Source organism: Priapulus caudatus, unplaced genomic scaffold (genome assembly GCF_000485595.1).
Source record: "Priapulus caudatus unplaced genomic scaffold, Priapulus_caudatus-5.0.1 Scaffold164, whole genome shotgun sequence".
Lineage (NCBI taxonomy): Eukaryota > Metazoa > Priapulida > Priapulimorpha > Priapulimorphida > Priapulidae > Priapulus > Priapulus caudatus.
The window spans coordinates 315,804-330,840 of record NW_014577225.1 but is presented as its reverse complement, the minus strand read 5'-3'; the positions used below and the strand labels follow the sequence as shown (position 1 = coordinate 330,840).

The 15,037-nt window shown below is 44.3% G+C and overlaps 1 protein-coding gene across 1 annotated transcript; it reads left to right on the top strand.

Annotated features, from left to right (window-relative positions):
- Positions 1-53: 53 nt before the first annotated feature.
- On the top strand, positions 54-14,803 carry LOC106806491 (importin-5-like). Its single transcript, XM_014808456.1, has 12 exons — positions 54-71; positions 540-672; positions 2,913-3,131; positions 4,724-4,896; positions 5,759-5,870; positions 6,128-6,183; positions 6,315-6,437; positions 6,594-6,668; positions 7,008-7,152; positions 8,043-8,271; positions 10,483-10,624; positions 12,262-14,803. The coding sequence occupies exons 2-12, from the start codon at positions 549-551 to the stop codon at positions 12,346-12,348; spliced, it is 1,485 nt and encodes a 494-aa protein (XP_014663942.1). The 5' UTR covers positions 54-71; positions 540-548; the 3' UTR covers positions 12,349-14,803.
- Positions 14,804-15,037: the final 234 nt, after the last annotated feature.

Sequence of the window (15,037 nt, the reverse complement as noted above, 5' to 3'; positions counted from 1 at the left end):
CTCCCTCGGGGAGGGGGAGGGAGGAGGGGTGGGGGGAAGAGCAGACAGACCTGCCTGAGGACGACCCGCAGGTGAGTGCCTCCCTCGGGGAGGGGGAGGGAGGAGGGGTGGGGGGAAGAGCAGACAGACCTGCCTCGAGGGGCGACCTGCAGGTGAGTGCCTCCCTCGGGGAGGGGGAGGGAGGAGGGGAGGGAGGAAGAGGAGACGGACCTGCCTGAGGACGACCCGCAGGTGAGTGCCTCCCTCGGGGAGGGGGAGAGAGGAAGAGGTGAAGGAGGAGGTGGAAGGGGAAGAGGAGGAGGAGAAGGGGTGGAGGAATAGTGTTGACAACTATCGCTGGGGCATGCGTTCGTCTCTGAGTCTCTGATCGGGTTCGAGATTAAGTCTCAGAGGGTCATACACTCGCTGATTTTCCTGTGGAACTTCATAGGTTTTTGACGCTTGCTGGAGTTCATGTGAACTTTATGCCATAATGCCATAATGCCTTTGAAATTGACAGCAGATGTGTTTCTAAACCATAGCTTATACACTCGTTTCAGATTTCCTACATGATATCAGCGTGGGCAAGAATGTGCAAAATTTTAGGCAAGGAGTTTGAGCAGTACTTGCCCATTGTGATGGGACCAGTCATGAAAGCAGCTTCTCTGAAGCCTGAAGTGGCACTACTTGACAGTGAGTATCTACGATATATGTACAAGAGCAGCCACGTAAGGCCTTTCAGGGGTAGAAATAAGGAGAAAAAAAGATGGCCCACAGGACCATCTAGTTTGAAATTTAGATGGTCCTCCTAAATTTGAAATTGTTCTCTAAAAGTAATGTGGCTTGCAAGCGTAAGAAAGCGATTTTACATCGTGATAAAATGGTTTAATTATTCACCTACGTAACAATGAATGCATCAAACTATAGAGTATTTGTTTATTCACTTTAATAGTATATTGGAACGTGGAAACTTCAAAGAAAATTACCAAAAAATGGTACCAAAATATTTTTGAAAATCTGATGGTCCTCCTGATTATTTGATGGCCCCGGACCATCAGACCATCGCTTATTTCGACCCCTGCCTTTTATGATTGATGCAAATCCAAATATTGTGACAGTCGCGACAGTATTTTATTGTTACTGTCTACAATCATGTTTTTACCTGTCAACGCTCTTGATCATTCAAGTGCAAGTTTTGAGAAAACTTGAAAAATAATACTTGCTGTAAGTAATATGACACGAACAAAACTTAAGATAAATGCGTATGCATACACTGTACCTTAGCAGGTAATGTTATATAATACGAACCAATTCTATGATAAACACATGCATGCACCATACCTTAACCATGTTAACAGGTAATGTAATATAATACGAACCAATTCTATGATAAACACATACATACACCGTACCTTGGCAGGTAATATAATGTAATATAATACAAACCAATACTATGCATTGATAAACACATACATGCACCGTACCTTAGCAGGTAAGGTAATATAATACGAACCAATTCTATGATAAACACATACATGCACCGTACCTTAGCAGGTAATTGTATATAATACCAGAAGTAGATAATAGGGAAGGAGTGTGACTTCAATAAACAAGGGAAATTGGTTATTTACTAGCCTTAGAATACTTACGATTTACTACGCGTAACTTGAGCTCAAATTGTACACAGTACATTCGCCTAGCATCGTGCGAAATCGTTTCGTCGTATACGCCCGCAATCCGGAGATACAGACTAAAACAGACGACACGATTCTCGCATTCTGTTGCGCAGCAATCGACTCCAATCGCGTCTAACTTTGAAACAATAGGCCAGCTACTAACGACTCTTGGCGCACTCTGGGCCCATGCGCGATGCGGTGTGGCTCGCTGGAGATTGGCGACATGCGACGGCAACACTCGGCGAGCTGAATCTTATGACCTATTACAGCTGGTATGCCCCCACCACGCAGCGCACCGCCACATCAGCCAGGCAGTTCGCAGCTCCGATCTGCGCAGGCAGCCACACCGGCATCGGCCGAGGGCGCAATGCCGATTGCGCAAGAGTCAGTTAGTGAGCTGGGCTATATTTCAAGTTAGGACGGGTTTCATGAGAGTCGATTGCTGCCATCAGACCATGGAGACATCGGTGCGGCGCGTGTATACGAGGAAACGATTTCGTACGATGCTAGGCGAATGCACTGTGTACAATTTGAGAGCTTAAGTTGGTTGAGTTACGCGTAGTAAATCGTAGGTATTCTAAGGCTAGTAAATGACGAATTTCCCTTGTTTATTGAAGTCACACTCCTTCCCTATTATCTACTTCTGATAACACGAAACCAATTCTATGATAAACACATACATGCACCGTACCTTAGCAGGTAATGTAATGTAATACTAACCAGCCCCGAGCTTAACGTGCATACATACACTGTGTGTAAACACGTAATATAACATAACACAGAAGATGGAAAAAGCATATGAAGAAAATCGAACGAACAAAACTAACTATGAATGCACGTGCAAGCTCACGTGCACCACTACGCACACCACCTACACCTAACTACATAGGTGTTAACTGTCCATCTGTAGACAGATATCCGTCTTGAAAAAATTCAAATGTAAAAAAAAAAAATTCAATTTCTTTAAAAATTGAATATTAGTTAACACCCATATAACTGTTTACAAAGATAAACACACACATGCTCCGTTCGTTGGCAGGTGATATAACATAATATGGTCAAAGAGGCGAACGCACGCTTGGAAACATGTCCACCACCTACACCTCCATAGGCGAACAACACCGTCGCTTGTTTCTGCATTCTATATAAATTTTTTATTGCCGCGTCTATTTCTCTAGCAATCTATGTCCCCATGTCGCAATACGGAACTGTGCTTTCACACCACCACGCTAACACCGACGCGCACGTTTTCCGCAGGCGAGGACATGAAGACGATGGAGGACGACGACGCGTGGCAGTTTGTGACGCTCGGCGACCAGCAGAACTTCGGCATCCGCACGGCGGGCCTCGAGGAGAAGGCCACCGCGTGTCAGATGCTTGTCTGCTACGCGCGCGAGCTCAAGGACGGGTTCGCCGGCTACACGGAGCAGGTCGTCAAGCTCATGGTGCCACTGCTCAAGTTCTACTTCCACGATGATATCCTTGCCGACGTCTGTCTGTGCAATGGGGTCGGGGTTGGGAGGTGTTTAGTGTGAGTGGTATAAGGACTGCGCGTGTCAAAAGGGTGTGGGCCTGGGGGGTAGTATCTTTTCGAATACTAGATGAGGAAACTGAGTGATACGTAGGATGCAAGATTTGCGTGAGGGTTTTTTTTTTAGCTCAGCTGATGAAGTCAGATGCAGCTTGTAGAATCGCATGATTGTCCGTGCGTCCGCCGTGCGTTCGTCAACAGTTGGGCACAAATCTTAACCGCTCGACGTACGGTCTTGGTATTCGGGATGTCTGGGGGGGGGATCGCGAAAAGGACTCGGGATGTCGAATTTGGGTTTCAAGGGTCAAAGGTCAAGATGTGTCAATGGAGGGGGAATATTTCCCCCTTAACTTAAGGTATAGGAGGAAATACGGAATTGCTACACAAAATCTCAATGGCTTGACCTACGCTCTTAATATTCGATGTATAGTGTGATGAGGAGGAAACCCATCACCAGCGTGAAATTGGAGGTCATAGGTCAAAGGGCAGTGGGGAAAGGTCAGATATCAGACATTTTCTGAGGACATGGTCTAACGGAGCGATTGAAAAACTTTTTTGTTTCAGCGCTGACGTACCGTTTTTATCACTTTATTGAAAGGACCATGAAATCTACTTTCCGCTGACGTGCGAAGAGTAAGTGTCTGATAACCTTTTAACCCTCAAGAGGAGGGTTAAACATGGATTTGTTGACTGTTAACAAAGGACTGAACTGCTTTTGCTATTAGAGCCAACTCCCCATGCGCCCTCCAGCCTCCCCCACCACCACCACTACGCTCGGGCTCGACACATATCCATGATAACATGTTAATATAGCGAAGTCATTAAAGTTACACAGCTGTATCTTTATTACTGTACTACCAATAGGTATAGCAAAGCCTATCATAGATTTTAGATCCGTATTAGTAGTATCCTAGATATATGATCTGAGCGCGAATGCGGTGGCGGGAGGGCGCACTTGATTCGGTTGCCAGTGAGTTTATCAGAAGAATACCTGGCTACAGTACACGTCAGGTGAGCGCTGTCGCTCTGCGGCACTTGTTGAATTTTGGCATGGAGAATTTTGGCTAGTAGGTTTGAATTATGTGGCTAGTGGTGTTATCAGATCAGTAGCCTGACGTACTTGTAGATCACGTTTAGTTGTTGATTGAAATGTGACTTTTTTACAAATTTTTGTAGCTAGTGGAAAAAAAATTTAATTGAAACTCGAGATTTTTTTAATGTAGGTTTTTTAAATTTAATTTTCACCAGTAGAATAGTGGTATTATCAGGTAACTAGCCTGACCAGTTAGGGGAAACAAAGAACTGTAACTTGGTGATTAAAACGAGGGTTTTAACTGTTTAATGACGAATATTTTCACTAGTGAAATAGTGGTCTAATCGGGTAACTGGTAACTAGCCCGAGCGAAGACAAAAAGCGAACACGTGTCGCGGCAGTCAGTGTCTGGTCCCGATTAGTATCCAGTCGCAGTGGTCAGTAACCGGTCAGCGTCCGGTCACCACCACGTCGTCGTCGTTGTTCTCCTTGACGGCGCGCCACGCGTGCGAGTCGCGGCGACCGAGAGCCTGCCGTTCCTGCTCGAGTGTGCGAAGATCAAGGGCGACGACTACCTGCGCGAGATGTGGGCCTTCATCTGCCCCGAGCTGCTGAAGGCCGTCGACACGGAGCCGGGCAACGACGTGCTCTCCGAACACATGCACAGCCTCGCAAAGGTACCACGCTCGTTAGTCATCGCTCGTTAGTCGTCGCAATTAGGGAGTTTGCCGTTGATCGGTATTGATTGCGAAAGTAAACGTAATTGAAAGAAAAAAAGAAAAGGTTTTTGGCAAACGGGTTGGAAAAAAGCACGCACAGCTGCGCGGAGGTGTCGCGTTGTTTAATCACTCGTTAGTTATTTGCCATTAGTCTCGTTAGGCGACACTAATTATTAATTATTATAAAAATGATTGTAACAGTTTCGTCATGATTGTGTGAGAAAGCACGTGCTCGGCATCCTTAAGGTGCTATTCAACTCTAATTACCCGTAAATTTATTGTTGTTTGACTAATTAAGGAGGAGGAGGTAATTATTTATTAAATTTGGCTAATGAGTGCGTGCGGGAAAAATATGTGTGCGGCTTCGTTAAGGTTTGTCGATAACGCGCTGATGTCGTATCAGCCGTAAAAAACACGTATTTTTACCCGTCTTGAAATTTGATACTTGTGGTGAGTCTACGTGAAGAGTCGAGACAATAATTTAAATATTTCGCTAGTATTAGCTGAATGCTAATTATTGTTATACGCAGTCACTGCTATTAAACTGTTAGCGCCTCCTCACCCATGTAATACCATAGCCCCAGGAATGCAGTACTTCCCACATTGAAAACCACTGTGCTGGATCTTTGGATCATACTTGTGTAAGTGTTCGGTAAATAATTTTTATATCGAAACATGATCATTTCCACGATACGTGTGATCGCGTGACAGAGAAATGGGAGTGACCGTATTGTCCACGGTGTATTGTCTATGAGCCGAGCGTTGCGATGCGTTACGTGACGTGGTGACTCGACACGCTCTCTGTTACGTGTGCTTGTAGTGTATAGAGGTGCTGGGGAGTGGGTGCCTGAATGCCGAGGCCATGGCGGAGCTTATCACGACGATGAACAAAATCCTGAAGGAACATTTCGAGAGGGCCGAAGGCCGACATCGTTAGTATCACGCCTCATTCGAATATTAATTCTTGTCGTTACGTGAAATCTGTAGCACCTTTTTGTAATAATGGCTGAAGTAAGCGCAGTAGCATGTTTTTCGGCAGTATTCGTGCTTGTACATGATGTAACTACTGCAGGTTTTTAATTTTCGTTGTTTTCCACATGTCATATAAGATGATAAAAAATGATTGTTAGATAGAAATGAAGTTTCATTGATGGATTGTTTGTCTGATCATTATTTGTCTGATTTCTAGAAAAGAGAAAAGATGAAGATTATGATGAGGAAGTTGAAGAATCTCTTTTGGATGAGGTAAATTCTTTAATAGTGTAATCAAACGAGACCTAGTCTAGTGTCACTACCAGTACCATTGTATTATCATATAAACGGTTATTTTGTTGAGGTACTGAGGTCCAATATGATAAAATATTTGTCTTTTTCAGGATGATGAGGATGTGTATATTCTTAGCAAGATTTCGGATATTGTCCATGCACTGTTTGGCACACACAAGGCTGACTTCTTTCCCTATTTCGAGCAACTTCTACCCCATTTCGCAAAGCTGATGGTAACCTAATTTTTGAGTACCACTTTAAAACACGTTTTATAAATTAAAGAGAGTTACATGGCATGCTTTTCAGCACATTAGCAGTATTGTATTTACTCGGTTTCTTTGTCACGTATTTTTGTCACCATTTGTTCGTGCATGTTTCTTGTGCTGTAGGGAGCAGAAAGACCGTGGCCAGACCATCAGTGGGGCTTGTGTATTTTTGATGATGCTCTTGAGCATGGAGGACCAGTAAGTGTGTGAGACATTGTAGTTATGCAATACGCACGGTTATGATTGCATTCGTGCGAAAATCCTGCAGTCTTACTCTTTTAATCCTAAAAATGTTGATAACCTGCGAAGATGAAATATATTGCTCGCGAGTAAATGCAATACTATTGTGTCGGTAAATGATTTTCAACCTGATTGCAATGATCGTTAGCATACAATCTGGAGCGAATAGTGTTGCAAAATGTTGGTTTTCTCACTCAACGTGCTGCGCCTCTCCCCATGTTGCATGCCGTAGTAGCGAAGTAGTGAGTTGCAGTGCCACCGAGTCATGTGAGTCATGTTATGTCCACGTTGTTGCAGCCTGTGATAAAGTACCAGGAGTACTTCCTACGTCCACTGATGCAACACATTGTGAATAGCCACGGTGAGGTGAGGCAAGCGGCAGCTTACGGCGCCGGCGTCATGGCCCAGTTTGCAGGGCCCGAGTTTGCTCAGGCGTGTGCAGGTGAGAGCACGGATTAGTGTCGTGTCTACGATTAGTGTAGCTACTATGATTAATGTAGCATCTACGATTAGCGTAGCATCTACGATTAGTGTAGCGTCTACGGTTAGCGTAGCGTCTACGATTAGTGAAGCGTCTACGGTTAGTGTAGCGTATACGATTACCGTAGCGTCTACGGTTAGCGTAGCGTCTACAATTAGCGTAGCGTCTACGATTAGTGTAGGGGCTACGGTTAGCGTAGCGTCTACAATTGGCGTAGCGTCTACGATTAGTGTAGCGTCTACGGTTAGTGTAGCGTATGCGGTTAGCGTAGCGTCTACGGTTAGCGTAGCGTCTACGGTTAGCGTAGCATCTACGGTTAGCGTAGCGTCTACAATTAGCTACGATTAGCGTAGCGTCTACGATTAGTGTAGTATCTGTGGCACGTAGATGTTTGTTAGGGGCATAGTTAATGGTTGCTCAAGAAAGTGTTTGTGATATGCATTATCTAACAAATATAAGTGGGACACTAAGAAAATAATAGGAGGTCATGGTTATCAATGTTTGGCTTCACCAGGTGAAAATTCATGCCACATTCGGAATGAAAAATTTACCTGGTGCGATTGACAGGCACCTCTAGCCAATCGTTGTTGCAATGTCACATTCTAAAAACAATGCTTGGCATCAAAGTGCAGCAAGGTCAACATTTTCGTGTTCACTCGTGAAAACCACAACCCGCTCCGGGGAGGTGTGGTTATCTCACGCAGACAGATTGGTCGATCAATTATTGATATATATTGATATATATATATATGAATCAATGTATATATATATATATATATAATAATAAGCATAATATGCGATGTATTGATACATGCGTAACGCGCGCTCTCTGTTCGTGCGTTCGCTCGCAGAGGCGATCCCGCTGCTCATGCAGGTGATCGGGGCGCCGGACTCGCGCGCCTGCGAGAACATCAACCCGACGGAGAACGCCATCGCCGCCGTCACGAAGATATGCAAGTACAACAGCAGCCGCTTCAACATCGACGAGGTGCTGCCGCTCTGGTTGTCGTGGTTACCGGTGTGGGAGGACGAGGACGAGGCGCCGCACATATACGGCTACCTGTGCGATCTTATCGAAGCGTACGTTTTCCGCTGGAGGAGGTGGGGGGCGAGCGATCACGCGGGGCAACTGGTCGCATGGGGGCGATCGATCATGCAGGGGGCAATTCGTCACGTGGGGGTGATTGGTTGTGTTGGGTTGGTGGGTGGGTGGCGGAGGCAATTGGTCGCTCGTTCGCCCATAGATGCTGCATCCGTGTGTCTGTCCTTTGCATTTGTTTTTACTGCTTGTATAGGTTTTTGGAGATGAATTGTCATTTGCACTACTGCAGAGTAAAATGTAAATGAAAAATGAAAATGAAGAGTAATGAATTAACATGCCCTCTATATCTGATACTTCATGACACGAAACTACACTCATGTAGAAGTAGAGGTACAGTGGAACAGCTTGTAGATGTAAACACGACTGACAACGGGCACCCAAAGTGTGACTGAACACAACAGCCCCCCCCATAAAAACAGCATGGGTTTACTTCAACTGTGTGAATTGTATTCGGTGCAGGCCCATGTGGCCTGAGTGTGAGCGAGGATAACAGAATACAGATAGAAACTGAGAAGACAGACTGCAGACTGGCAAATATTGAACAATACTTAATTAATAATATCAATAAGCGTAATACTCCGTCTACTACTTTTATATGTACTTTAATTTAAAATTTTTAAATAAATGTGTAATTGTTAAAAAGTGGGCCCATGCTATAGCATCTGGCATTTCTCTGTTGGGCTAAGTTTGGTGTATCCATTCAGTCCGATATTAGCAGGTAAATTAAGTGGTCTGTTAAACTGACTATTCCAAGATTTTTGCTTAGAAAAACTAAATATAGCTGAATTTAGTCTCACCTGACAGCGGAAACATCACTGATTAGACCAACATTAAAAACACTAAGATTTTATGCAGTTATAGCATAGAAAAATGGATTTGACCACATACCAGCTCCGAATATTATCGTATGCCGATAATCCAAAATACAAATGGCGCCTTCAAACCAAGTGCATAATTAAAACAAAAGGGCGTGCAGTTTTGTGTGGTAAATATTATTGACTTTTTATGTCAATAATTCGGAGCACTTTCTGTCATTGTCATTCCAGTGTTACCATCTGACTGGTAATCCACAAGCTTCTCTAATAACAGACTTTATGCAGCATTAGTACTACACTGCTGTTACGCTAGTATGAACGTCTGTGTTTACACTCTGACCTGATTTCTAGGGTGCGAGTATTTGCATTACTGCACCGTGATAGATGTCTCGCGTTACCGCGAGAAAGTCTGAGAGATGGCAATGGTAAACATAAACAGAACACAAAATTGTAATTGTGCATGATTTGGTCAATACGAAGATTCTAAGACATTTTATTGTTACTCTAGACAATTGCTGTTACTCAAGCAATAACGGTAGGTGTCATGAAAGTGGGGAAAACACTGGAAAACTCTCGCAATAGTTACTTTAAACTGTTCGCATGTTGTGTGCTGCCTTCTCTGTATGTCTGTTGATATTTAAATTGTAGATAATTAAACAAAATTTGAGTGATAACTCGGTGAACCGAAGACAGCATGGACCATCTTCCAGCAAACTCAGATTTGTGCAGTCTTTCTCATTCTTGCTCGAGCAGATCCTTCCCCTCTCTTGACCTGAGGTGACCCTCCGATCAAGGATTTCGTAGTGAAGTATGATATGGTGTGAATAACAATGCGTTGTTTACTTTGCCGATATCATCCATCGATACTGGGTGTAAACACGGTATTGCTTACTTGCGGAAATCACCCGTGTTTACCGGTTGTAATTTATCCAATCTTTGCGAACAACGCATTGTTTACCTTGCAGAAATCGTCCACTGATACCTGCTGCATATAATATGATGTTTACTTACAGGAATCTCCCCCGTGGTTACCGCTCATGAAGAACATTGAATTACGTATTTGCTACAGAGTAACCCCATTGATAAGTAGTAATGTAGTAAGTAACGTGTTGTTACTTATCCTCACAGGTGATTAATCCCTCCTCGTAGGAATCACCCATTGATACTCAGCATGAACAACTGCTCGTGAAGAACATTGAATTATGTATTCGCAGAGTAACCCCTGCCATGTTGTTCGTCTCCTAGCAGAAATCACCCGTTGATACTCAGCGTGAACAACCGCTCGTGAAGAATGTTAAATTATGTATTCGCAGAGTAGTAACCCCATCGATAAGTAGTAATGTAGTAAGTAACGTGTTGTTCGTCTTCTCGCAGGAATCACCCGTTGATACTAGGCGCGAACAACAGCAACGTGCCGCGGCTGGTGGCCATTATCGCGGACGCGCTCGCAAAGGAGGCTCTCGACAGCAAGTCGGAGGTCCGCACGCGGTTACTCAATATCGTGCGGCAGATCCAGGTGAGTCCCCCCCCCCCTACGCGCGACGCAGCCCCCCGCGCTTCCCGTCTTCCCGGACACGTCGGCGGGTTTTCTGCGCAGGGCCGAGGCTGGGAGCGAGCGTGACTGCTTGTGAGACGGTGACCGTGGGAGCGATTCGCACGGCGATGCGCGTAGCAGAGAGCTTGCACTCGCTTTGTCGCATCGTTCGCAACTGATCTCAGTGGATCGGCAAGCTCTGTGCAATCGCCAACGCGTTCGGGGGGATTCTAAAAGTGCTACTTAGTAGCAGCAAAGTGTCGCAAATTTTGCCATTTTGAGCGCATGCTTGACAATTAAGTATAAACTGGTGTCTACTAGCTTGACCGACCCAACTGTGACCCCCAGGTGGGGGGGGCATGGTTGGGTCCCTCAGATAAGGGGGTCAGGGTAGGTCAGTTAATGCCCCACGTGTAGGTTAGGACACTAGAATGCCATGTCGCAATAGGATTGCTCATTAGTTGTTTCGTGTACGGAGTAGTTTTTTTGAGGTCGACAGAGTTACTGTACTATATAGAAGGAATGTGCCAAAAAAATCCATTACCATTATAATGCCGGAACAAAGGCGAAGCTCAAGAGCCCGAGGTATGACTATGAGATGATGTGGATTTTCTTAGAAAACCAGACGTTGTTGCAACAGTTAAAGGATATGTCAGGAAATAATAACTATTATTATAGCTAAGAAAAAGTCAGGGGAAAAGTCAAAAAAAAATTTAACTTGGAAAATTGGCATTTACCTATTCGTCAGGAAAAATAAAACTTTACAAGGTATTGTTAAAAGGAAAGGCAGAGAAGAAGAAGCACGAAGGAAAGGATTAAATTTCAACATGATAACCTTCCGTATCACCTGAAAAGCCTATCACAATCAGTGGGTATGGTTATACTGCTGGAATTCAGAAACGTGCATACTTAAGTTACAAAGCTGAGCAATGAAGATAATGTAATCGCAGTTAGCATGCTGATCCAATCCGGTAGCTATTCCAAGCAAATATGCCATTACTTTGGAGAAAAGTAGAAAGAGAAAGCTCAGTAAAGCAGAAAAGAAGCAGCAGATGTTATCAGAGGTAGAAGACTGTAAAAAGATGGAGCAGATAATCGAGTCATAATGGAATATGTTGACAGACAAGGCAGATGAGATCTGTAACAAAACAGCTTTGAATGCATACAAAATGGAATTTGCTCGTATAAGTCTATAAACATGCAACAGATGGAAATAGAAGATTATTGATGGTGAAGATGCTAATGAAGAGGTTCAGTTGTTGAATGATGCTAAAGTTCAAGACAATAAACCAGAAATGCCTGTTTTATTCCAGGATTTTTGTGGTTATCATTGCTATGTATATCTTAACGAAGATTAAAACAACCAGAGGCAAATGCATTGCCACTGTTGTAATGTTATCGTTCTTGCAGCAGCAGCAGCAGCAGCAGCAACAGCAGCAGCAGCAGCAGCACCAGTAACAGCACTGAATTGTTGAATCACGGAAAAACTTGCAGGACTATCTATTGTTGATACGAACTTCTAAACAAAAGGCCAAGCTAAGTGAAGACAGAACACTACACGCACACACACCATGCACACACATGGGCTTTAACCAACTGAGCTTCCGTTTTCTCTGCAGGGCAACGGCGAAATGTTCAACGCGTGCGTGGCCCAGCTGAGCATGGAGCAGCAGCAAGCACTATCTTGCGCACTCAGCAGCCAGTGAGCGCGCCCCGGCCGCCGCGTTTCTTCATCTTTGCGCCGAGGCCGCACGTCGAGAGGCGACGCGCGCGCGTCCGCGGCGGGATCGGCGACGGTAAGCCAGAACGCACGCGCGTGATGCGCCGCCGGACGTCGAAACTCGTCGTTTCCTTGCAGACGAAGTCGAGGTGGGGAGGAGCGACGGGGGCCCGGCGCCCCCCGCTCGCTGCACCGTCCCACTTCGATGACAGTATTAACGCCCCCGACGTAGCCCTCCCCCTCCCCCCTCCCCCGCGAACTCGCCTAGGCGACGTTCTTTTGCTTCTTTGGCCGCCCCGCTTTTTCACGATAACGGTGTGCCGCGATTTTAATGCGATGCCGCTGCCGGAGAGGCACAGACGCGAATAAATGCGAGAAGCTTCGTCGCGATGCATGTGAAGCCACGCGTGACGAGGTAGGTTGTTGTCGCACGAAGGGTGAGGTGTGCCGCGGCTTGGGTTAGTATATTTGTTAGCCATGCTTCCAAACGTCACAGGTCGCCCCGTGCTGCAAGCGCTTTACTTTATTTTCGAATCGTAGCCTCGCGCGGCTGATTAATCGTTCGACACTATGCATACACGCGCTCGACGATCATTGGATGGAGTTCTTCTTTTTGCGAATGATAACGTGGATGTTGAGACGGCGGTGATTGAGTGATGAGAGACACGGAGCATGAAAGCGAATGGGTTTTTGAATGGGGAGTGGATTCAGTAAATCCGATCTGGTATCTGATATTGTTGATTTTTGTTTAGACACGTCTCACATCAACTGTTCCTTTTAATCTAAAAAAGTAATAAAGGTGTTGTGAGTTTTTTTACGGTGTTACGAGATGTGTTTTAGGCCTGAATACATTCTATGTCACAGACACATATAAGGTCGCATATCAGAATGGAATGGTCAGGGTTATTTTATGCAACTTTAACCATATTTCTTCTCATAAGTTATTTGACTCGGAGCAGTAAAGATGTAATATGGTCTTTATAGCATCTTCCTTGTGGGCTACAACAGTACTGGCAGATTCAGGTTCGGCTAGAAACTTGATACCCTCCCCCCCTTCCGTTCACTCAGTTTTACCACGGTAAAGTTTTAACCGAATTTATTCAAGGTCGTATCCGTCATGCAATGAATTAAATGGTGGTGTATATGCATACTTAGATTCACTCTACTCGCTATGGCAAGACCGTAATGGTTGGTCTGAAAATACTATAAATGATAACTACGTATATAGTAGGTTGAAACTGGTGTAGGTCGTGTCACCTCTATCAGTGGACATCCGTAGACTGGCATGTCTCTCTTGTTCGTTCTGCAGTGTTAACAATATTGATACATATTGATACATCGATAAACTATATACAAATAGATCTATTCTTTTTTTGCTCTGTAGTGAGTGTGTGCGGGTAGTGAACGTGGAAATCAGACAAAATTATGAAGTCTTCAAACAATTTATGATATAAAAGTTTTCAGACAAAAGTCTGCAGTTGCGGTTGTAATTCACTTGTTTGTTATAGCACCCCTTGACAACTTGTATGTACCAGTCAGTGCTCGTTCGGCGGATTGGCATCTTTTCAAGACTAACATGTAAGCATATCATTCTGTTTATCTCACGTGTCGTGTTCCGTGAGCACGGCGATGCAGTTTCCTTGACCTCTTCTCTGACATTGCTGACAATAGCTGTTTCCCCTCATCGTATTTATGAACGGTATTGGCTGTCGTCTGGCCTAATTAGAAGTGGATCTCTAAACTGGCAAGACTAGGTAATTATAATAGATTAGTTTTGTTGACTATCTTCTCTTAAAACAGTACTGGTGCGATATTTTTCCTGCTAGATGTAGTCGTCGGTCGGCAATCTGCTGTGTAGTCATTCATTATCACCTGTTTCAGTGGCAGCACGTAGATCTGTACGTAAAGCCAGTTACTATTTCAATGCGATATGCTCATCGAACGTGCTGGTCATAATCTATTTTTTCTATAAAAGTCTGCATCGGCCTGGCTCTATCTCTTGTCTTACGGTTCTCTTTTTTTTGCTCGTAGTCTTCTATCTTTTTGTTCGGGGGTTATGTTACTAACCCCTACTCCCTCTACTTGTCAACCAGATGAGTGCGTGTTCAATGTGGCTTCATCCAATTAAATAAATGACAAAGCTTTTTATATATTTTGCCATTAGGTATATGCTGAGGGTAATCTTGTGTTTTCGTATGTATGATTTGCTTTAACTGCACACCATCGTAAACGTGTGTACATATTGTAGGAGAAACTACGGAAATCTGCACAGAACAACAAGTTAATTAATGTATAGTTCGGATGCAGTTTGACAAAACGTTTTATAATTATGATATTGATGTTTCGCTGAGCGTGGCGCCGCATGCAATAGTGTCGCACCGTACCGAATTTGTTTCTGCATCTGTTCACATTGAAATAAATGAATGCAGTTTTTAAAATTGCATTTGAGTTGTGTGACTTGATGAAAAGCAGTTGCGTGAGAGGTTGGTTGATGAGTGATGGAAATGAATTCTGCCTATCGATATACCGGGATGCATCGCACGATATATGGCGAATTTTATAGTAGTATTAGACATTGCATACTTACACACGAACATAAACCAGGCGTGGTATTTGATATATATATTCGTGATAATTAATGCATATTATACCAGGGCGGTAGATTGCGGGGGAGA

Bases quoted from the DNA above. Each gene is read 5' to 3' on its own strand.
- LOC106806491 (XM_014808456.1), top strand. From the start codon at position 549: ATGATATCAGCGTGGGCAAGAATGTGCAAAATTTTAGGCAAGGAGTTT. The intron at 3,132-4,723 runs ATATCCTTGCCG...ACGGCGCGCCAC, and splicing joins CAAGTTCTACTTCCACGATG to GCGTGCGAGTCGCGGCGACC. The intron at 6,669-7,007 runs GTAAGTGTGTGA...ACGTTGTTGCAG, and splicing joins CTCTTGAGCATGGAGGACCA to CCTGTGATAAAGTACCAGGA.